The 23,472-nt window shown below is 37.6% G+C and overlaps 1 protein-coding gene across 16 annotated transcripts in view; it reads left to right on the forward strand.

Moving 5' to 3' along the window:
- LOC111159841 (ELAV like RNA binding protein 2) overlaps positions 1-23,472 on the forward strand; it is a 228,553-nt gene that overhangs the window by 136,290 nt on the left and 68,791 nt on the right. For 9 of the 16 annotated variants that reach the window (XM_022522484.1, XM_022522486.1, XM_022522489.1 and 6 more), the window contains one exon: positions 22,097-22,340. In XM_022522484.1, coding sequence (XP_022378192.1) covers positions 22,097-22,340 — 244 coding nt within the window. Of the gene's footprint in view, positions 1-19,162; positions 19,254-22,096; positions 22,341-23,472 lie in introns of all 16 variants that reach the window. The other 7 variants (XM_022522487.1, XM_022522488.1, XM_022522493.1 and 4 more) reach the window with 3 other exon arrangements.

Here is a 23,472-nt window from a genome sequence, read left to right on the forward strand (position 1 = left end):
AAACATTAGTAAAAAAGATGCTTCTCTTTTGCTCAAATATGTGTCTAAGTTCAGATGTTTAAGTTAGAGGTGGTAGTTTCCATGGCAATGACTTTGCCCTCGTATCTTTTTCTTGGATAGCACAGTATTTAACATAGGTCATTCAGAGAGACTATTATTCCAGACTGTGGATTCTTAAAGACTGCTTTGCAAGCCTTTGACTCCTCTGGATGCAGGTATGTTTTAGAGAAGCTCCATGAGGGGTGGGATATGAATAGGTTTTGTGTACATTGTTTTTCCAGTGTCTAGCACAGTGTGCCTGTCATGCCCTGTAAATCAGAGATGTTGCTTTTCTCCTTGGTGTCGTCTTCTCTACTTCTCTGCCCTGATACTATTCTATATACCAGACCTTGGCTAGGTTGGGGGAGAGTTATTATCTTGTGGTATGCTTTTCGGTTTTTCACAGTAGTGGTAAGGTTTGCTTATTTTAAACTGTGATGTGACAGTCCCTGTCTTTCCCCCTCTTGCTTACTCCCTGAGGCTTAGGTTATTCTAACAAAGGCTTATACTTTGAATTAAAAAAAAAAAAATCTGATTCAGCGTGAAGCTTTAGCTTATAAGAACTAGCAGGTTCTTATAATTGGAAAGGGGTATGTATGTGTGCGTTGATGGTGGGCTATGACAGCCTGCTCGTAGTCTACCATCCTCTATATTTTAGTCTGTGGTGACTAAAGGTATATAGACTGGCTCCTTCAGTTATATAGAGTTGCACTGGAAAGTTTCTGCTTGGCAGGAAATGTAAAACCACCTAAAAAGTCCCATAAATTCGTGGGGATTTTTTTTTTAACTCACCATCTTGAATTGCACTTGATGACATTGGTGTCTCTTTATGGATCTCTGTTCACATTTATTGCTGAGGAGGTAAAGGTGAGTTTATGGGCTAATAGAAGCACATAGGAGTATCTGGCCCAACTCAGTGGTTTACAGAAGGCTTCCTGGAGACCTTGTATCTCCTTTTTGTGTGTGAGGATGTTTCCATTACCAGGAGAAGAAAGGTAATGAGGCTGTGGGAAGCAGCCTCGGCAAGGGAGCGACTGCTGGGAGTTTGCTGGAGCCTCCTGCGGTGTGAAGTGGAGTGGTAGGTGTGCCATGGAGAGCTAACTGGGAACCAGGTCAGGTTGAGTGTCTCATCGCTGAGCTGAGATGTTGCTTTGTAGGCAGTGGAGAGTCACTGAAGACCTGGAAAAGGGAAATGGTTATGGGATGTTGACTCCTTTACGTAGACGATTATAGCTGTGGAATGGAGAATGGATTGGAGAAAGGGTAAGCCTGAAAGCAGAAGACCTCCGTTAGGAGTCTTCCCATGGAGTCTCAGCACTGCTTTCAAATTCCAGTTTCTCTACTTAATAGCTGTATGGACTCCTGAAATTTTGGCATCTTCTTTTTAACTGAAAGATGGTGTATATAGTTCATAGTGTACAAGAAGATTAAGTGGGATTTTGTTAGTAAAATATCTAGTTTGAGGCCTGGCCTGGAATAAGGAGTCCATAAATGGCTACTTTCTTTTCCTTTTCTACTTTTTCCTGCCTTCTGTTGGTAGTAGGATTTATTCTACTACAAGAGGCACTCAGATAATCTGAACTTCTTTTCTGTAGTAAGATACCCAAATCCTGTGGAGGTTTAGGAAGATGCCTTAGTTAATTTTATTATTATTTTTAAAATTAAACATTGTCTTAAAATCGAAATTACGGCTGGCCTAGAAAAAGAATGTTCAAATTCAGGTCATTTTGAACATCATGATAGGAGGAAGATGGAGGGGGACAGTACAGTTGTGTGTGGATGTGTGAGACTGTGGTACCATGTGACCCATCTCGTGCACATATTCAGTCTGGATTCCAGAGTACATTGGTGGCTGAGACTTCTGCATGCCCATTCTCCCTTGTGTTGAAGTGGAAGATGCTTGTGTTATCCTCAGAGTTCTTAGCCAAAGGAACAGTGAGGTAGCAGTTTCTAATTTTAAATATTAAAATTCCAAGAGGCTGAACAGCTGATCATGAGAGGATGGAGTTGAGGAGGATGGAAGGCATGTGCACTCGAGTGTGTGTGTGTGTGTGTACATTTTTTTAAAGTAAGGTAAATTAAAATAGACAAGGCTGTAACTCTGAAACATTTAGGCTCTTGGCACTCTGTATATATAAATGTAGTCTTTAGAGGTCTGGGGTTAAAAATTGCAGCAAGTCAAGTAAAAATTCTTATCCTCCTTAGTCACCATTTGTAGCTGTGTGCTAAATGTAGTTTAACACAGCATCTGCTTCAGAGCCCCTGCACCGGAGCTGACAGTCATGGTTGGGCAAAGTCTGCGTATTATACTTTCTGTCCATAGTGTTCTCTTTTCATGTTAAGAAACTCCCAGCAAAACTGTCTACACATGTTGCCCATAGACATGGGGGGAGGGGAGCCTAAACCTTAACCTAAAAGACAGATGAGCACCTTCTCTATGGTAACATTTTAAAAGCGGCATCTTCCTTTGTCTAACTAACAATAATGATACTAGCCCTTAGTATTCCCTTGGCACCTCAGAATTTGTAAAGTGCTTTGACATACTCCGTGACTAAATAATACGTATATAATTAAAACTTTCAAAGAAAACAGACCCTTATATCCCCTCCCCCCCAACCCTTACTAGAGTGGGAATAATTTAAAGGCTAGCAGTCTTTGTGGTGTGAGTCTTCAGAATGTTATGTTAAAGTGAAGCCTGTGGTATTATGCACCCCCTTTCAATATTTCAGCCTATAGGAGATCAATACTGTTTTTCGTTAACTCTTGGAAATGTATATGTACAGACCTAAATAGGTTCTGTATGCACGTATATATCCACACACCTACCTCATTGTTCATTTATGCATGCGGGGACTTGGCCCAGTGTACTTTTAGAAATCCTTAAGCATTTAAATTTAAAATGTGCTTCATTTTGGTGATAGTAAGATAACTTGCAAAAGGGAAATCTAACTCAAGTTGAAGTGACAGTCACTAGCAGAGAACTTAAAAACTTGGACACCTTTCCTTGTTAGGTATCTGAGATCTGGGATTGGGTGTATGTGCCCACTATGGATATTAAGCAGACAAGATCTGAAGTTAAGAAGGAGGCCTTACCTGATGTGTAATGTGTAGTCTTACTTTACTTTACCTTTCTTTTCTTTCTTTTTTTTTTTTTCTTTGTTCTTTAAAGCTTTAGCTCTTAACACTATCTTAGGCAGGAAATTAACTAGAAATTTCCTTGGCGATTAACTGAGTGTCAATTCTTGCCCTCTCTTCCCCTCCTGAAATGTTGCCAACAACTAGGAATTTAATTATCATAAGAAACCACAGATGTACCTACCTGGGTTTTTTGTGTTTCTTGGTTTTCTTTTGTTTTGTTTTTGTTTTTTTCCAGCTGGGATGTAGCTTTTCAAGAAAGCTGTCTTTTAGGGAGGAAGGGGAAGAGGTAGATCAAAGGAAATAAAGTATCTTTCTTAGTGTGAGTCTTGTTTTTTAAGATGCTCCAACTTTCCATACTAAATAATTCATAGTCCTGTTTCTAAATCAAAAGTATACACCTCTTGGGAATGTCAGTTACTTTAAACATCAGCTGAAAAGAAAAATACATTTCATAAGCGAACACCAGTGAGATGATCTACATTTCAGAGAGGAAGGAAGCTTGGCTGAGTGTATTGATCAAGGTTTATACTCCTACAGTGCTGCAGTGGGTGGTGGGCAGGGTGAGGGCCCATTGTTCTAGTCTTTATCTCACAGTAACAAATTATAAGATTTTCTGTGTCTGAAGGTAGCCGCTCTTGCTCTTTGTTTTCAGTTTCTCTGAAGTTTGAAAGAAATATTTGTAGCCTCCCAAGATTATTAAGGAAATATACCTTGTTTAGTTGACATTTTGGTATTAGCCAGTGGGGATTAAACACTATGGTTTTTGGCTTCTGTCCTAAAGCTTGCTAAATGACAGTGAAGAGTAAAATGCTAACCTTAGTGGCCAGATGGGGTTTTGTGGCCCTTTATAACACTTATGAGATAAAAATGTTTGTGGCCGGGGCACCTGGGTGGCTCAGTGGGTTAAGCCTCTGCCTTCAGCTCTCGGTCATGGTCATGATCTCAGGGTTCTGGGATCGAGCCCCGCATCGGGCTCTCTGCTCGGCGGGGAGCCTGCTTCCTCCTCTCTCTCTCTGCATGCCTCTCTGCTACTGTGATCTCTATCTGTCAAATAAATAAATAAAGTCTTAAAAAAAAAATGTTTGTGGCCGTAAACCTTCCTTGTCTTATAGTCCCTCTAAGATTAGGCATAGTTTCTCTTTTGGAGCCTGAATATAACTGTATTTTAATGTCTGTATCCTACTGTGGAGCTATGTTTTTAACCTACCTAATGAAAACCTTCAACTACTGGGATTAATTTGAGGATTTCCAATCAGCTTTTCACAATTTGTTACTATCCTGAGGGGGTTCCCTTTAGCTGTGACTTTAGTGGAAGAATGTGAAGTTAATCCAATTTCTATGTTGATTACTATGTTAACTGTCTTAATTTAGCAATTCAAATTTATCTGCCTATACTAAACAAGAACTCTGCTACAAAACTGTGGGAGTAGTTGATTTTATTCTTATTATTCTCATATCTCTTTTTAGGTTCTATAGCCAAATAATGGCATGGAAATTAATTAGGCCCACTGAGGTTAGAATGAAAGAATGAGGTTGGAATGATTCATCACTAGAAGGTAGCATATTCCAGCCTATAACCAGGATTGAGTTAACCCCTGGCTTAACTTTCACTGTTTTAGAAGTGTATAAATGGCTCTTTTGAAGACTGTAGATTGAAAAACTTACTTCCATTGCACAAGATGTAATTTATTCTCATTACCTTCATGTAATTTTTTTTTTAAACTTTTGGGAGGAACATTGAGACATTTTCTTATTTTGAATTCTGACAGCTTTAAGTAGGTTCTCAAAGGTTATGAACAATTTCTGACCTACTGACTGTTTAGTAATTGCATCTTTTAAGTTACTCTGATTTTTTAAAATTTTATTTACTATTTGCAAAGAAAAAAAAAAATCAACCGAGTAAACTGTAAAGACCTTGGCTTTATTCAGTGATTTAATTAAATTAATTTATTTAAGATAGTTTTTCTTTATTTGACACAGCAAGAGGGAACACAAACGGGGAGTGGATGGAGAAGCAGGCTCCCTGCTGAGCAGGGAGCCCCGATGCAGAGCTCATCCTAGGACCCTGGGATCATGACCTGAGCCAAAGAGAGATGCTTCACGACTGAGGCACCCAGGTGCCCCTATTTACTGATTATGAATTGTGAAGCATCTTGTTTAGCAGATAGAAAGGAGCTCCAAAGAACTGAACAAAATGGGGGAGTTTTATAGGCGGAAGGCGACAGGGATAAGGAAAGAGTGGATTACCTCATCTTTCTTTGGGGGGACAGTGTGGACGGATGAGGCAGATTTCCTCCTTAGTGCTGACCAGGAAATTCCAGATTTACTAGATGGAGGTTACATTCCTGGGAGGGATTGAAACTGTTACTAGGTTAGATATTAAGTCTTGGTTTGCTGATGTAGAGTTTAGCACAAGTAACTCCACTTTGGACCCATTTTTTTCTCTTTGAACAATGCCCCCATTTTGATCAGACTCTCAGTTTAACTGAAAGATGTGAAAAAATTCAAGGTGTTATCACCACTCCCAGCTACTGCTCTGAAGTTCCCTTAAGTCTTTGTTCATCTTCTGTGTGATATTCATAGGCCATGATGATCTTTTCTTAATCTCTGTGATGTTACATATCATTACTTCAGGTTCACAATTTTTAACCTGGTCATTCTCTTGGTTACTTTTTTGACAGTCCAGGCTTAGGGAGATCATTTGCTTGATGCTTAGCAGTTGTAGACATGCGTTTGTAGCTTTTCAGAGAATATAGCATGCTAGGGAGACTACTATGATTATTATAAGCAGGATGATGCCCATGTTTGGAGTGTACTTTGGAGCCATGGTCTCCCAAGACCCAAAGCAATCAAACTCAAGTAGGTCAAAGAAAGAGACCTGATGGAAGGTTCATCTTTCTAAGTCAAAGGACTCATAAGATCTTGTGTCACTGAGTTTCAACTTCCCAAGAGGTGTTAATCCAAGGTTAGTAGGTGGTTTTGGCAATAGCACAGACCTCTCCTTGCTGAACTAAGATAGTTAAAGGCAGTCTCCGTATCAAGAACATCTTTTGCCAGAGAGTCTAGTTGTTGGGTAATTAGTGTTTTAGCAGCAGATTCAGGAGTACTTTGAAGAGTTAAGGAAAGGGCCCTGCCCATATCCTCATTTTCCTTTATTTGTAGCCAAGAGAGCACTGATCTGCTAATGGAAGCTAATTTTGAATCATAATTGCCTCCTGATAAGGTCTGTTAGAGTCTGTGGCCTTGGATAGGAAAGTGACAGTCATGGAGGCCTATAAATTTTTAGAGTCTGCAGACCAGATAGGTGGTTTTATTCTGATTAGCCTTGCCTTATGTCCCTTTCTTCATACAGGGCCTGGTCCCAAGTTTCTTTGGGTTTGGGCTTATTAAAAGAGACTAGGAAATGGACCAAGGGGGTCTCCAGAACCATGGCAGATTGGCATTTTTGATGATAAATTCAGCAGTCTGAGAGGTTACCCCTCTTAATAGTGGCCTGGGACATAAAGATGATGGTGTTATCTTTCTAGCCCAATGCTATGGTGAAGCAAAGAAAGAGAAGACAAAAGGGTTTCATGTTTAGTTAAGGTGTGAAGTCTTGATTTGGTGTCTTGGGAGGAAGCAGTCTGCATCCATGTCAATTACTTTTCTTCCTCAGCAATTTGACTTGAAGGTCTCCAGTGTTTGTACAGGACCACAGATGTCAGGTGAAGCCTTTTTACCTGTGAAAGGTGTGCCTGATGTTTTAGTTCCTGAAGTTTGGCTGCTATCTGGGTAGTGAGGAAGACCTGGTATAGTTCTTTCAAGGAAATTTTAGGGGCAGTTTTTGTTCTTAGTGGTTCCAAATCAAAAAGGAGGGAGAAAATTTGAAACACTGGTTTGGAAAGTCATAGCCAAATAATTTAGGAAACTAGAATAATTTAGGACCCGGTTGATTTTATAGGTATATAGCCTCAAAGACAATGAGATTAAACTTTAATCAACAAAGGCATAAACAGATTTTCTCTGTAGTTACCCTCATTTCATTCCCCAAAGGTAATCACAGTAAAATGCATTTGTTTGTGTTAAACTCGGCTTGACATAAGTGCAGCAAGAAGAGTTGTTGACCGTGTAAGGTCTTTTTAAGATGCCTTTGCTGGAACTTTTCATAAGGAATCTTACATTGAACTCTGAAAAACCTGGAGACCAGGAAGCCAAGCTAAGGACTCCTCATCACACGACATCTATTGTAATAACCATTCCATTCAAAGGTTTGGTAATTTGGTTAGTATTTCCTTTTATGTCCTGGTACAAGGTGAATAGGTTATTACTGAATTTATGTAAATCTCTATATTGCCATGAAAAGAATATTCAAAAGTTTTTGAATTTTGGAGGGATTTGGTAGGGGGGAAAAATGTTTCCTCCTTGTTTACAAAGGTATATACTTTACCAAATTGCTATAAGTCATAGACAGTTTAAGAAAAAAGGTTTCCTTAAATCTACAAACTCAAAATACTAAGGAACCAGCAATGTTTTCAAACAAAAAGTCCTAAAGGTTATAGTTCTTCTCCATTAATACTTGTTCTGCTTAAATCCAGTTTCCTTATTAGTTCTGGTGATTTTTTTACACAGTGCAGTTTTATGAACTTAATCTTAACAAAAACTTGGAGTTGTCAAAGTGCTTTCCGTGAATCTCCTTAAAGATGAAGCACTTTTACAGGAACCCTTTTGCAAAACCGTCAGAATAAAACAGTAACTCTGCAAAAGACAAAAGGCTTAAAAATGATTTCATGTTTAAAAGATGAGTGTTCATCATAATGGAATTGACAAGGAAATTTGGTTATTTTTGTAATATACAAAGATAACTTAAGATAACTGGAATTATGACTGATAACATTATACCAGAATATATCAGATTTCTTGTCATTTGATACAATATTTGGAGTCCTTCTAACATATGTTTATACAAATAAAACATAAAAAAGCTTAGTATTCTTGACAGTGCTTCTCATGTAATTTTATCACTTAAGTCTAATTTAACATCTCCCTTTTGATAAGGAGAGAAGCCATATCTTTTGAGATGTTCCAGGGACCATCTGAAAAATCTCAAGTTAGTTTGAGGTCAAAAAGACCTCATTTAGAATTTGATTTTGTAAAGTTTATTAAAACTATCAAAAAGGTTTTGAAACACTTGGTCAGGTAGGATCGTAGGTCACTTTGAAACAATACTTATTTATCCATTTAACCATAGTGACAATTAAAGATTTTGAATGCAAATACAGAAAGTTCAATAGATGTAAAAAAAAAAAAAAAAAACACAAAAAACAAAAACCAAAAAACCAACAAAACTCTTTTAAAAGCTCTTTTAATGTGGAAGACTGAGATTTCAAAAATAATCAAAGACCTGAAAAAAAAAATGACATGAAACACAGGAAATTATTTTGACAAGACACAAAATCTGTGTTTTCCAGGAAGAATGCTTAGAAGGTAAAGAAAAACCTATTACAATTTTTTTACAAGGAGCAGACAAGTAGTCCTCCAAAAAACTGTCTTTTTAGCAGATAAAGGAAAATTGAGTGCTAATTTTTGCACTACTAACTTTAAAGCTTGCTTTTATAACCCTTATAATAAATTCATTTACTTTTAACCAACTGATCCAAACAAGGTAAGATTCTCTTTCTCTCTTCCCAACTTTCTATTTAATTTGTCCTTTATTTTACCCTTTTCCATTAAGAAATAACCCAATTTTACTTTGGGAAATATATTTCATTTACCCTTAATAGAAACCCATCTTCAAACCTCATGTCTTTTCTAGCCAGAACAAACAACCCATATTCTACTTCTCCTTGAATACGTAGTTCTCTTATTATTTCTAGTCATTTTAATTAGATACGTTAGAATTCTTAATGCTTAAAAATCTTAATTTCTAGTAAAGAAGTACACAACTGTAAATTGTCTTTTAGAATTAGCATTCTGTGGCTTGGCAAATTTATAAATTCTATAATTTTTGGAAACATATGTTTCTCATAGTAAATTTCTCAGCATGGCACAAAACATATTTACTAATAGAACCAAAATATCTATCTCTAGTTCCTCTGTAAAGGAAGCCAGAAGTGGATAAGCCTATTTTTAGTAATTAGCATTCTTGTGTTTTATCATATTTGGAAATGATTTTGATATTTAATGATTTTTCATCCTTTAATTTAACTTAGTAGAACTGTAATATTTCAGGTTACCAAGAAGGTCTGGGGAGACTATTAAAAAAATTTACCTAAAAACTTTTATCTTGCTTACATCTATTTAATTTACTTATTCTCAGTAATCATGTTTAGATTACTTATGAGAAATTTCATCATACCAAGTTATTTTTCTTGCTGACAACTTTTATAACAGAAAACATGAACTTATTTGACTAATCCAGGTAGAATAAAAGTTGTATGCATTATATTCAGTGTCGATAACTCTAAAGATACATTTATTTTAATTTAACCTACAAATTTAAGTAGGCTTTAATACTGAATATTTTCCCAGCTCCACCTGAACTGGAAGAACATTTGGGTTAGTTTCTGTTACTTTTCTGAGAATTCTAGGGACACTTGAATTCGTATCAGCACTTTGTTTTCTTAAAGTCAGTTACATAGAGTTCTTTTACAAATTAATGTTTGGCAATACCATCTGGAGGTAGAAAATAAACATGTATAACGTATGTGTAGGTACATATGAACATGTAGACATCCAAATACATAGATGCAGAGACCATGTAGCTTCTATTTTAAAATTACTGCTGTGAGTCAGGTATAATAATACGAAACTCACCAGTTATGGAAGAAGTTGGATCTAAGTTGTTTTTCTGGTAAGTGAGATATATTGAGGTTACTTGCTCAGATGGCGAAAGCTTTTTACTAAGTGTGGAGAAGACATTTTTTATTTTTATTTTTATTTTTTTTAAAGATTTTATTTATTTGACAGAGATCACAAGTAGGCAGAGAAGCAGGCAGAGAGAGAGAGAGAGAGAGGGAAGCAGGCTCCCTGCCGAGCAGAGAGCCTGATGCGGGACTCGATCCCAGGATCCTGAGATCACGACCCGAGCCGAAGGCAGCGGCTTAACCCACTGAGCCACCCAGGCGCCCCTGGAGAAGACATTTAAAAGAAATTTTCATTTTGTCTAAGTTTTAATTGACTTTTTCACTTTTGTTGTTGTTGTTTGATAAGAATAATCTTCCTGAAGTTGGTCTGTTAACTTGGCAGAATTTTTTTCTTTTTTTTTATGGTCTTGTAACCTTTTTAGAGTAGAAAGACAATTTAGACAGGATTACTAGAATGAGTACTTGAATAAAGAAGGATGGAGGAGAACGTAGGAGTTGGCATTCATCTTACAGTCTTTTGTTTTACGCCTCTCTTATGTCTTTAATTTGTTGTTAGCCTTTTACAATGAATCTTTCAATGAAGCTATTTTGGAATCTTGAAACTTTTTTTAAAAAGATTTTATTTATTTATTTGACAGAGACACAGCGAGAGAGGGAACACAAGCAGGGGGAGTGGGAGAGGGAGAAGTAGGCTTCTCGCTGAGCAGGGAGCCCAATGCAGGGCTCGATCCCAGGACCCTGGGACCTGAGCCGAAAGCAGATGCTTAATGACTGAGCCACCCAGGTGCCCGGAATCTTGAAACCTTTTGTAGCCTTCTGCATATCAGTTAAAATAGGTATCACATTCTTTTTGCTTAATCTGGGAACCCTTAGTTTTTTTGTGCGCCTCTTAAATGATCTTACTTATTGGAACATTTCTCATAATGGCTACTGTAATTCCCCTGATGGAATTGGCAGTGGTTTGGTAGGACTCTTAACTACGAGTGGAGAGCAACTCACATTTCTCTCCAGCATATCCGCCTCAAATGGGGTTCAACCCATATTTCTGCCCTGTGGTATTTTGGGGCCCCTGACCCAACCAATCAACCAGGTTGGTTACCAAGCTGAGCTCTCAGGACATAACACCATGAGCTTCTCTAATTCTAGGTTATTTTTAGTAAGATTTTGTTATTTATGTAGATATTTACAGCTTCTGGGATCATAGACCTTAAAATAAGCAAGTGTCCTGGATTGTGGTTTGCTTAGTTTTTTAGAATTTAAAGATCTTCTTTATTATTTAGTTTTTAATTTTTTAATTTAATTTTTTATTTTATTTTATGAAAAAAGATTTTTTTTTAGGTAAGCCTTTGGATCCCTGGGAGACAAATGGATGGCTGGAAGGCAAATGTGCATCTGGGTTGGGAATTTTGTGATGTTTTATAGTATACCTCATTGCATGGAAAGTTTTTTATGGTTGGCTGGTGACTCCAGTATTAATCCAACCTGTTACTTAACCTGTTAGCTTATCCTAACATTGGAGTCTTTGAGTTAGGTGGTGAGTGCTCTGACTGCTTTTAAGTGCTTTACCTGTACCCAACAATTTTTGTGCCTTTTCCCCTCTAAGATTCCCATTAACAATAGCCTTTATCTACGCAAACAAAACAAATATGCACCTTAACACACTGGCAGTAACCAAGAGGTTTTACAGCACACCGGCCAAGACAAGGCCCTATGTATACCACCAGCACTTCCCAACCTGGCACTGGGAAAGGACTGAACCAGCAGATGTTAAGAATGAGGAGTGTGTACTGGACTGGGTTTCCAAAAAGGGAAATTGTGGACTGACTCAAGGGCAAGGGGCTTGGGTTCCTGGTGGAACCATCTGCTAGCACCAGCTGACCTGCCCTCAGCTAGAAGCCCTATTAGGTTGGGAGCCTGGTGGAGGCAGGGTGTGGTGTTCAAAGTAAAAGGAACTTAACCATGGCTGTTGGGACTGGTGAGAAAGACCTAGAACTTAAAGGTTCTGCAAGTACTACTCTTATGTTTTTGTTGCCCTGGATGTCATCAGCAAGTTCACTTTGGATCTTGTCACTGCCACCAAATCAAAACAAAAACAAAATTCAACTGAATAAACTTCAAAGATCTCATTGACTTTATTCAGCAATTCCAGAATGGGGCAGCATCCTATCTAGCAAACGGAAAGGAGCTCTAAAGAGTGAACAAAGTGGGAGTCTTTTATAAGTGGAAAGAAAATATGTGGATTACCTCATCTTTCTTTGGAGGGACAGAGGGGTCTGTTAGGTGAATTACCTCCATAGTACTCACTGGACAATTCCACATTTACTAGTTTTAAGGTTGTATTCCTGGGATAGGTTGACACTACCTTTAATTAGGAATTAAGTCTTGGTTTGCTGCTGTGGGACATAATAGCACAAGTGTCTCCCATTTTTAAACTTTTTTTTTTAACGTATTAAATGAATCACAAAATCATTCTATAATGAATCCATATATAAAATGAATAACTCTTGATTTAATATTCATAAACTGTTTTCATGTGTTGGATTTCCTTGTGGAGATCCCCTCCCCCCACCCAAACCCTCTTAAGACACCTTTCTATAGAAAGCCATTCCTTTGCTTAATCATCTTGTATTCTTAGTGCCAGGTCTTAATAAATGGCACTGGTAGTTGGTGAGCCTGTGAACAGTTAGAATCAAAACTGATTTCTTGATCATGGATTTAAACAGTTAACTGATGTAATTAAAGTAGCACATTAATAATGTGTTTTCTCCTGGGTATATCATCGTCTCTGGTGTCACCAGAGAAGAGTGCTCTGACTGCTTTTAAGTGCTTTATCTGTACCCACCAATTTTTGTGGCCTTTACCCCCTTGGGATTCCCATTACCAGTAGCCTTTATCTACACAAGGTTAGAGTCCCTGTCTTTCTGTATCCGGGTTACTGCAGTTGTTTCTGGATAGGTCTTACTGTTGCCAAAGTTGCGGAGTTCTCCCATACAATCATACATGCTTTATTTTTACAACTGCCACATACTGTTGTTTTGCTGAATATCTTACGGTAGCCTCTGATAGGGCTCAGGACATACTACCTCAAAATAGGGCACCTTGGCATATTGAGTACCTTAAGTTGAAGGAGTTTGAGAAAACAGAAGCAGAAAGGTCACCCTGCCCACCACCCCCCTTTCCCCTGAAACAGGTTCTAAAACTCTATATGTGAAATATACCCACACGGTACTCGGAGGAAGGAAGAAACTCTTATCACCAGAGACAGAGAATTTTGGGCTTAGAAATTAGTACAGACAAACCTTGTTAAACCAACCCTTCTCTTTCCAGTCACTTCTTCATCAACTAATATCTCTAGCATCAACCCCTCTGTTTGGTCAGTTCTTTACAAGTTTATTCTTTACCTAAAAGGTGTAAAAGTTTCCTGCTCTGGTCACTACTTTTGGTCTTCATTTTCTTGTGAAGGCTCCTATGTACATATAAAAGTTTAATAAAATTTATATGTTTTTCTCCTGTTAATCTCTCTTTGCTAGTCTAATTTTCAGACCCAGCCAGGGACCTTAGGAGGGTCCAAGAAACTTTTCTTTTCCCCTACACCTCCAAGGCCCTATAAGGCCTGGTCTTATTACCTCTTTGACTCCTCTCACTCTTACTCTAGCTTCACACTAGATGGTCTTTGCCTGGAATGTGCCTCTTCTGGATATCCCCATGGGGAGGTATTTGTTTACTATTACATCTCTAACAAATAACCATAATCCTGGTGCTTAAAACATTGTGAATTTATGTCTTTCAGTTTTGAAGGTCAGTCCCCTGAAGTGGGTCTGTCTGGACTTTGATCAAACTGTTGGCAGGACTGCATTCCTTTTAGAGTCTGTAGGGGAGAATCTGTTTTCCTTGCCTTTTCCATCTTTTTGAGGCTGCACATACTCTTTGGTTGGTGGCTGTCCCCCATCTTCAAAGGCAGTGTAGTCTTTGTCTCATGCTGTGTTAGTCTGACACTGACTGTTAAGCCTTCAGTTAAAACAACTCTTCTGCTTACACCGGCCCTACCTGGGTATTGAATAATCTCCTTGTCTTGGAATCATTTTGATTAGCAGCCTTAATACTCTGCAGTTTAAATCCTCCTTGTCATGTAACAACATATTCATAGATTTCAGAGATTAGGATGTGGACATCCAGGTGAGCTCTTGCCCCCTACAGTGGCTAGTTTACATCTCCTCCAAACCCTGCTCAGAGTTCACCTTCTTAAGGATGTCTGCTGTTTAATATTGGAAACTGCCTCCTCTGCATTCTCAACTCCTGCTCAGCTCCACATTTTCTTTTATTCTAAAACTCACTTCTCAATACTATTAGACTATTTTCTTATATGTGTTCATTTGTGGTCTTCTGCATACACCTCCTGTTGCATATGTACACTCCAGGATTCATCTTCATTACTGTATCTCAAGTACCTGGGACAGTCCTTAGGTCTTGGGAGTTGCATACAAGTGTGTTTGATGAATGATGATGGAGTGAATGAATGAACAATGTGTGAAGCTTAAGCAAATATTTCTCATCGGAGCTTTGCTTTTCTCTTGCCCAGCATGGATGCCTGAAGTGGACATAGAATGAAGGGGAGGACTTGGGACTCCTAAATTCATTTGCTTTACTCTCTAACCTCAAAGGTTTTCATCCTGCCAGCTCTTAGAACTACAGGAAAGACTCTAGTTTGTCTGTAGGAGCCATAAAGGGCCCAGGGACAGAGAAATGTTGGTGTTCACTGCCAAAGAGCATTCTCCCTGTGACTCCTGCCGCTGTTCGTTGTATTGTCTCTGGCAGCTCTTGGACCCTTGTTAACCCCAAGGCCAAAAATCTGAGCTTGACAAGGCTGAGGAATCTCTAGAGCTGTCAGGCAGCTAAAATGGTTATGGGGGTAGGGTGAAGAATTGACAGGGACTCTAGGATTGAGGAGATCATATGAAGCCACAGACCTTTATTATTTTAGGAAGGACAAAGGAAAGTGAAGAGGTTTAAAGAAAACAAACTGATGGCTCATTCCTGTAGTTGACACATCAGCCCCATGATTTTAGTGCTTGATTAAGTTCTTCTGTTGCTTAATTCAATAGAGCTGAAATATATCCTGAAAATGCCATTTTAGTGGGAAAGATTAAAAATTATGATGTGGGAATGGTGTTTCTGCTAGGTAGATAGCCCCATCAGCTGCTTACCCAGCTCTCATCTGTAAGTTCTCATTACTCTGCTGATTATTTCCAGTGCTTTAGATCCCTGCCTTGTATTCTCCAAAGGAAAATGCTTTTGGGCCAAAGTTTCTGGCTTTATTTTGGTAGTTTCTCTTCTTAAACTTTAGAGACAAATGCCTTCTGTTTATCTTGTTAACTTTGCTTTTAGAGAGGTTTGTAGTCAAAGGGAAGACTTTGCACTTCCCTGATTCTGTCCTAGTGCTCTGCTACTCATGGTATTGAGAATCTGTTAGCTTGGAAGGAAGTGTCCAGACCAAAGTCACTTTATCCAAGCTGGACCTTTCAAAGAGAGAGAGAAATGCTAGCTCTTAACCCTGGCCAAGGTTCTTTTTAGAGATGATGCCTTTTATACTTGCTTAAACATTCTAGTCTGCATCAAATTAAAACTGTTTGAGATCCATAACTTAGTTATGATGCATTTTTAAACACCTTTGTTATAAAGACCTTTTTTTTTCTCCCCCTTTTCTTCCATCTACCTCTGCTTCTGCCATTTTCCTCAAGTTAGACCCAGATTCCAGATGTGATATCTCTGTAACCTTGCTGGCCAGAGGTTGGAGCACATTTATACCATGTTTTTGTCTTGGCATCCAGCTTTTATGTAGTTGGCAATTTGACATGATAGACTCTTGAAATACTTGAAAGTACACAAGTGATCACTTAAGATAGTTTCTCTTTGTTATGCTGTTTAACAAGAATTTGGATTTTAGTGGGTAAGCGTGGCTTATGGAGCGAGCATGCCAGAAATTGAAAATATGCTTTCATAATTATCTCTGGTTTGAAATATTTGAAGTGGGATAGAAGAAAGCTACTAAGTTTCCATGTGTTTAGGGAGGTCACTGCCCTTTCATGCTCAGCTTTTTAAAAAAGAATAACTGTTCTTGTCTTTAGGTATGTTTTCACATGCTTAGTCTATACAACCAGGGATGTAGATATGTGATGGGTATGGCTGGGGGCCTTCCAGGCAGATGGAATTGCATGAGCAAAGCCAGAGAATGTATAGCTTTGCATTTATTGCAACTGTTTGAGGGACAAGGAATGGTTCAGATTTTTAGTTGCTTGAGTATGTGGGCTGGTAAAAGAAGTTGTAGAGGGTCTCAGATGTTTATACTGTTTATACCAAGTAGTTTGTACTTAATTTGATAGACAACAGGGAACTATCGCAGGTTTAGGAAAATCTATTAGGGAGTAGTAGTGTTAGTGTGGATTAGGATGATGAAGGGCCTTTGGGAAGACTATAGTTCAGTGGTTCAGATGTTGAAACATGAGGGCCCAAATTGGGTTTGTAACTGTGACAATGGAAAAATCCAGGAAGGTGGACAGGCCTCACCAGGGGATGTGCAGTGGTCTCTCAGTGATCCTACCATGACTTTAATCTGCAAAGGGCTGTTCCCCAAATCAAATGGGATCTAGGTCTTAGAAAACTTTTTTTCCCTTGCAGACATTGTACTTAATGAGAATTTTCAGAATATATTTAGGATGTTTTTGATTAGCAGTCTGTCTTATTTGGTGGTTGTCTGTAAGAGGTTGGACTAGGAAGGAGACTGATGAACCTTAGGTTTCAGAATTCTGTATTAGGTGGTTTGGAAAATAGGGACTTTTGTTTTCTCTCATGTGACCAGAAAATTGTTGGTCCCAGGTAGACGAACTCAAGCAATAGCATTGGTTACCTAAAATCCACTGTTGTAAGAAAATTTAGGAGTTATAGTACACAGAAGGCCATTTAAATAAAAAAGGAAAAAATGAACTTAAAAAGTTTTTATGGAGTTTTGGAAGTGAACTGTGTGAATGTGAAGACATTGAGGCTTGCCAGGCCTCCCCCCCCAACCCCCCGGAAAATTGTGATTCCACCAAACACCTCATCATTTTCTCTTGGAGCCCAGGGAAAGTTTAGAATATTCTAGATTGATCTATGCCGAAATGCCTTTCATAAATCACTATGTGGAGAGTAACAGGAGAAAAAGGCGTCTTAATTGGCACAATTGATGTCTAAATTAAGATGTGAACATATATTGAAATATTATTTTTTAAGCTTTAAAATGAATGGTTCTGTGTTGCTGGAATGTCCCCCCCCCCGCAAAGAATTTCAGAGCCAATAGAATCTATAAATAGTGCAGGCCTGTTGTCTGTGGTAGATTGAGTAGAGCAGAATCGCCTGTCCTTAAGTGAAGGGGAAGTAGCTTTACATTTTTAGTAACTGAATTGTTGGCCAGCATAAAGGTAAGGGCCATGTGAGCAACTTATTTATAACTTTCCATAAAGGTATGTGTCTGCCCTCAAGCAGAGAAACTGTCTGGGGTGCTTGAAATGTAAAAGTGCAGTAGAATCATTTTCCATACACAGCCTTCCTGGCTAGTTGGTGCAATAAAGTGATTGTTCACATGCCTGTGGCTGTCAGAAGGAGGGGTGTCAGTAGATTTTCTTATTAGTGTCGCCTCCTATGGAATAGAAGGGACCGAGGCCATTAAATGTGAATCTATGGTTTTATGTAGTGAAAAATGTTAGATACCAATTCCCGAGGGTATTCAGGACATACATTTAAGCTTGGTTTAAACTCTTGGGTGTGGTCCTACTTATTCTACCCATGTGGTCTAACCACAATTAGGTTCTTGTCAAAATATTTCACGGATATAAAAACACTTTATTTCTTCACAGGTTTAGGTCAACTATAAGTAGGTTTTTTGCTTTTTAAATAAAAAACATGGAATCAGACTGAATTATCTGATAACAGTGGGAGAAGGGAGGAGGTGTAAAATATTTTCATGGCATCCTGTAAAGAGTATGTTAAACTCTTTTGGTAGATGCCAGAAAATGGAATCCATTGTTACCTGTTAATGTCATCACTCGCAACAAGAGTATTTCACTTATCAGCCAGGTTTAACTCTAAGGTTGAAATTTTTATAATCCTAAGTACCCAAGTAAAATGTGTTTTTGGCCCTCCTTTGTTACTCATTGTCTATTTTCAGAGACTGAGTTTTTCCGAATATTCTGTTGACAATTTAAAGGATCTGCATATATGGCTAAAATGTAAACTTTGGCTTTTGTGCCAATATTGTGGCTCTGTTTAGTATTTGGGCAAGTTGTAATAAGTGGTAAATGGCTCATTAACTGTATTGGAAACCTCATAGCAGCACTAATTTCAAATCGTGCTGCGTTTACAATTTACATATTAAAAAACGTTCACTTGATTTCGTTCAGGGACAAAGCTGACATCCTACATAAGCATTACTCCAAACAATCCTATTTATTGGTCCAATTATTTCAATTGAAAGATGCTGGTTTACTGCCTCTTAGTATATGTGAACAATTCTCAGTGAAACTGTTAGAGATCAGTTGGACGGTGGTGGCAAAATAACCTCACAGGGTTTCGATTCACTTTTAATTTTAAGTCCCAGGATTAAGGATCATTTATACTATAATGTAACAGTGTGGGCAAATATAGTTTCCCTTTAATGCCTTTCTGATATTTTGGGGAAAGGATGCTTTTACGCAAAGCATTCACTTACGAATTGCATGACTGCCTTTTCTCCCTATAAATTTCATTCACATTTCCTTCCTTCTCCCACATCCTTAAGAGGCAGGACAGCATGCAGTGTTTTTGGTTCATTTTATTATTTAAAAATTTTTTTGAGACGTGGTTTAAGGTAGTTCTTCAGGATAGATGTCAAGGTAACTAGTTAATACTGTTTGAAAATCAGGCTCTTAATTAAAAATGCTTAATTTGTGCAAGAAAACTACATGTGAAAATGAATTTGGAAAGATTAGATTGGAATTGCCTCAAATTCAATTAAGCCACACTGCATGGACGTGCTGGGAATATCAATACAATCACTGTAAATTTTGTACAAACTGATTTGTTGCATTATCTTGCTCATCTAACATACGGTACTTTTTGTGTCCATATTGCAGACGGCAACTCCAAACTAACATGGCAGTCAGACTGTGTGATGTGGCTTCTCTGCTTAGAAGTGGTTCGTGGGCAGCAGAGCCTTGGACTGGGGTCTGTGGGATTTTTCTTAAATTCTGTAGGCTACTTTTTTTTAGCATGTTGCAGGAGTGCTGAGGCCATACCAAACACTTGAACTTTTCATTTGGCGTACTAATTATTCTTACATTTAACCTATTGCGGTATGGCCATCATTAGGACTTAAAGCACATTGCAATTTTAACCATAGTGGTATATGTAGCATCAGAACCATGCTTTTGTATGTAACTTTTTATAATCTAAATTAGGATTTAGTGCAGACTCAAAGAGTGACAAGCTTTTTTTAAAAGAAACAAAAAAGTTTTGGTATGGTCTGAATACTAAGTTACCGTAATTCTTTACATTCTGTTTACTATGTATTTTTTTGGTTACTAAATTTTGAAGTTATTTACAATTCCTGATGCTCAAAAAAAAAAAAAATTGTTGAAATTGTAAATCTGGCTGAAAATTATTTGCCCAGTAACTGTTGAAAGAGTTTGCATTCTGTGAACAGTTGTGTTGAGCCTATCAATGGAATATGCATTATTTGTAAAATATAGCACATTAGTATCATTTTATTCTGAGCAGATGGTCCTATAGCTGAGAGATGCTGTAATTTTCAGCGCACACAGCCTACTGCAGCTGTTCACTTGAATGTTGGCTTAGGAGCTCATTCTTGCCACCTGAACATGGAAATAAATGTGCAATTAAGTGAGGAGTGTTTGTTGTCCTTGCTAAATCCTGCTAATTTCAGTCAATGAACAGTTTATATTTCGCATGCCATCCCAGTGAGTTAAATCCAGATCTCCTATTTGGGGTTCATATAGTTTCTACACATACCCTAATTTTCGAACAGCGATTTGTTTTAATTGGCCTTGGCCACTCTCGCAACTCATTGTTTTCATAAATGCTGGGCAAAGGTTAATCCCATAAAAGTTTTGCTGTGGAAAGTGACCCACAGCTAATATTCTACAGAATGGAAGTTATGCTTGATTAGGAAATTTGAAAATTCCTTTCTCAGTTTCAGATAAAGTTGTTAATTACAATAAAATGCATGTCTTGAATTGTTTCACTTTTTTTTTCTTGCAGATTTCTAAAGATTTCTTTATTTTCCCTTGCTCCTTTAAGTACTGTAAGAACACTTACCCAAGAGAGGTAGCTTGCAGCTTGTGTCAAAGAAATACCCATTTCTTTGAGAAGGAAATGCAGTCATGGAGGGTTTAGCTTGTTTGATATTTGATAGGTAGTCTGGATTTTGTCTGTTTTTTTTTTTTTTTTTTTTTTTTTTTTTTAAATCATGATAGCACGGATTCTTGCCAGTCTGACCAGTCTTAATCTGGTGAGTTGACCAGTCTCAATCTATCCTATGCTGCCTTCTTTTATAAACATCTCTCGGCAGTCGAGATTTCTTCCTGTAGGCTTATCCACTGTTGTGCCCTTTTATTTTTCTTAGGTAATATGCTTTTTAAAAGACTTTTTTTTTCTCTTGTAACACTCTTTCCCTCTACTTTGCTTTTTAAAAAATTTGCCTCAAATTCTTTGCCTTTTATATGTTAGAGAACTTCCCCCAAAACTAGCATTCCATCAATTCAGAATTGTCAGTTTTGAGAAGTAGTTCTTTGTGGAGATGAGAGCTGTATTGAATGAAATAGGAAGGATAATTCTTTCACTGATGGCTTTGATTTTTGGATTCCCCCACAATCTTGGCTGACCAAAGTAGATACCTGTTGGAAGATGGTTCTAGAAAATTTGGGGCTGTGGTTTGTAACTCTTTTGCTCAAAGGTCGTAGCACTGATTTTTAGAAACTAGATCCAAATTTGCTTAATAAGTAGATTTTTAGAATAGCCTTAACAGTTTGAGGCCATTTTCCCCAAATCTGCTATTTATCCTGTATTTGGAGTTTATAGGTACCTTATTACTTGCATTTCAACAGGCTTATGTGCTCAAATGAAAATTCCTTGGGCTGGTCTGTTTGCAAAAGTTGAAATATTTATGTTATTGTTTTGGTGACTTGGATAGGTTTTAATTTTTTTTTTTTTTTTCCCCATTTAAAGTTAGAATCAAGGCGAAATGCCATATTGAATTGTTTGGGGATTCTGTTTTGACGCTGTAGATCAGTTGCATTGTTGGTGATCTTTAGCTGGCAAGGTTGACAAGAATAGCTTGTTAGATTCTACAAGGTACACTAAGTACTCATAGCTTCTTTTCCAAGTTATCCTACAAATCCTTTTCATGCCCTAACATTTGACATCTAATATTTTTTCTTATTTCTTACCAACAGAAGAGGTATAAGATACTGTCAATCAAAAACATTTTTAATATGTAACCAAAACAGTACATGTTGACAAATTTATATTTTTAAAGTACTCTTGCCTCCTTGATTTTAAGTTAATGGATGTATGTCAGTTTTAGATTATTGAAACTCTTAGGCTAACTGAAAATCTCTTCAGAGTTTGGAAGACCATTTTTTGGTTTGTCTTTTGGTAGCATGTTAAGCACTTCTGTTTCGTAGAATGATTTTAGTCAGGGTTTAATTCCATGCCCTTTGGTACTAAATTTCCCTGAGTGTTTGGATACTGCAGGTGAGTAAGGGTATGTGAATAGACCCAAAATGGGGTTCTAGAGAATGTTTAACATTTAGAGTGTGCTTTTTTATGTGCATGTATGGAATATGTATGTGAAAGTATAATTGTGAACTTAACTTGACTAGCTTAATATAAAGTATAAATTAACGTAGGTGTTGTACTTTTTGTTGGAGCTTTATTGTAATTTCAGCAGAATGACTTGTATTTAGTGACAAGTATTTACATTCTTGGTTGGAATCTCTAATAGTTTGTGAAATATGAATTCTGACATTTCTTGTTTTCTCTGTTTTTAGCAGGTAATTGCTGCCATGGAAACACAACTGTCTAATGGGCCAACTTGCAATAACACAGCCAATGGTCCAACCACCATAAACAACAACTGCTCGTCACCAGTTGACTCTGGGAACACAGAGGACAGCAAGACCAACTTAATAGTCAACTACCTTCCTCAGAACATGACACAGGAGGAACTAAAGAGTCTTTTTGGGAGCATTGGTGAGATAGAGTCCTGTAAGCTTGTAAGAGACAAAATAACAGGTACGCAGTTTTATATGGGTTACTCATCTTTAAAGAATTATGTTTCTTGTGCGAGAAAATAATAAGTTTACTGCCTGTAGATCATTCAGTGCTGCAGTTTTACCCATCGAGGTACTCTCTGTTACTGACTACATTAGCAGCATGAAACTTAGTTTTAAAAGTTTTGTTTTCCTTTTAAAGCATAAAATATTTTTATGGACAGTATGTATTATAACTAGACTTTTATATACCATATACTGTGCAATAACATCTTTGAAAAATGTTTTAGAAGTGTGTGTATGTCTGGGACAGAAAGTATCATGTTAACCTTCAGTTTTTAGTTTCCTGAGCTTATATGATTTAGCATTTTTACAATGAGATATAGGAAGCTTATTCTGTTTGGGAGAAGGAAGAAACTTCTTAAAATGTCTTTTCCTTTAAGTCTGTATAGTTCTGCTTTTAATATATATTACAGAGTAAATAGTAATATTCACGTTGTCAATGTATAAATACTTGCACTGATATAATTTGAGTGTAGCAAGTGTACATTTTGAATGTTGGATAGTGGAGAATAACCTTAGTATTTTGTAAGATTCAACTAAATATTTAGAATAAGCCGAAGTCTAACTGAGCATGTTCTTGGGATAATGTTTCCTGTAGGAGTTGTTCTGAAACAATGAAAATGTACAAAGTTAAGTGTAGAAAGACTAACTTTCTCATGTCGTTATTAAGTTTGAGGGGTGATGTATATTAAATTGCTTTACATGGCTTATAACTCAAACTTTAAAAACTAAATATTTGGAATGGGCAGAGAATACCTAAAGGCAGTGAGAAGAGTTTGACCAAGAATCAAGTCAACTCTTGGCTTCAGGTCTCCCTAGGTAAATGAGGTAGAGGCTAAAGAAAGGGGTCACACTAGGTATTTCTGCAGTCATTTTTACTTTGTTTGAGATAGTACCTTTCTTTTATCAAGACAGCAGGACTTACTGCCTCCAAGGTGGGAGAATGTGTTCTTAGAGCAATCACCTCAGCTTGGCCTCACAATCTTATTTCCTGGAGCTACAAATTGAAACTCACAGAGGGAACATACTTAAATCAAGTAAAAACTAAGTAAAACCTGGTTGTCATCAATCCATACTGAATAATTACACTT

Source organism: Enhydra lutris, unplaced genomic scaffold, assembly GCF_002288905.1.
Source record: "Enhydra lutris kenyoni isolate GAN:26980312 unplaced genomic scaffold, ASM228890v2 scaffoldscaffold70, whole genome shotgun sequence".
NCBI classification, from domain to species: Eukaryota; Metazoa; Chordata; class Mammalia; order Carnivora; family Mustelidae; genus Enhydra; species Enhydra lutris.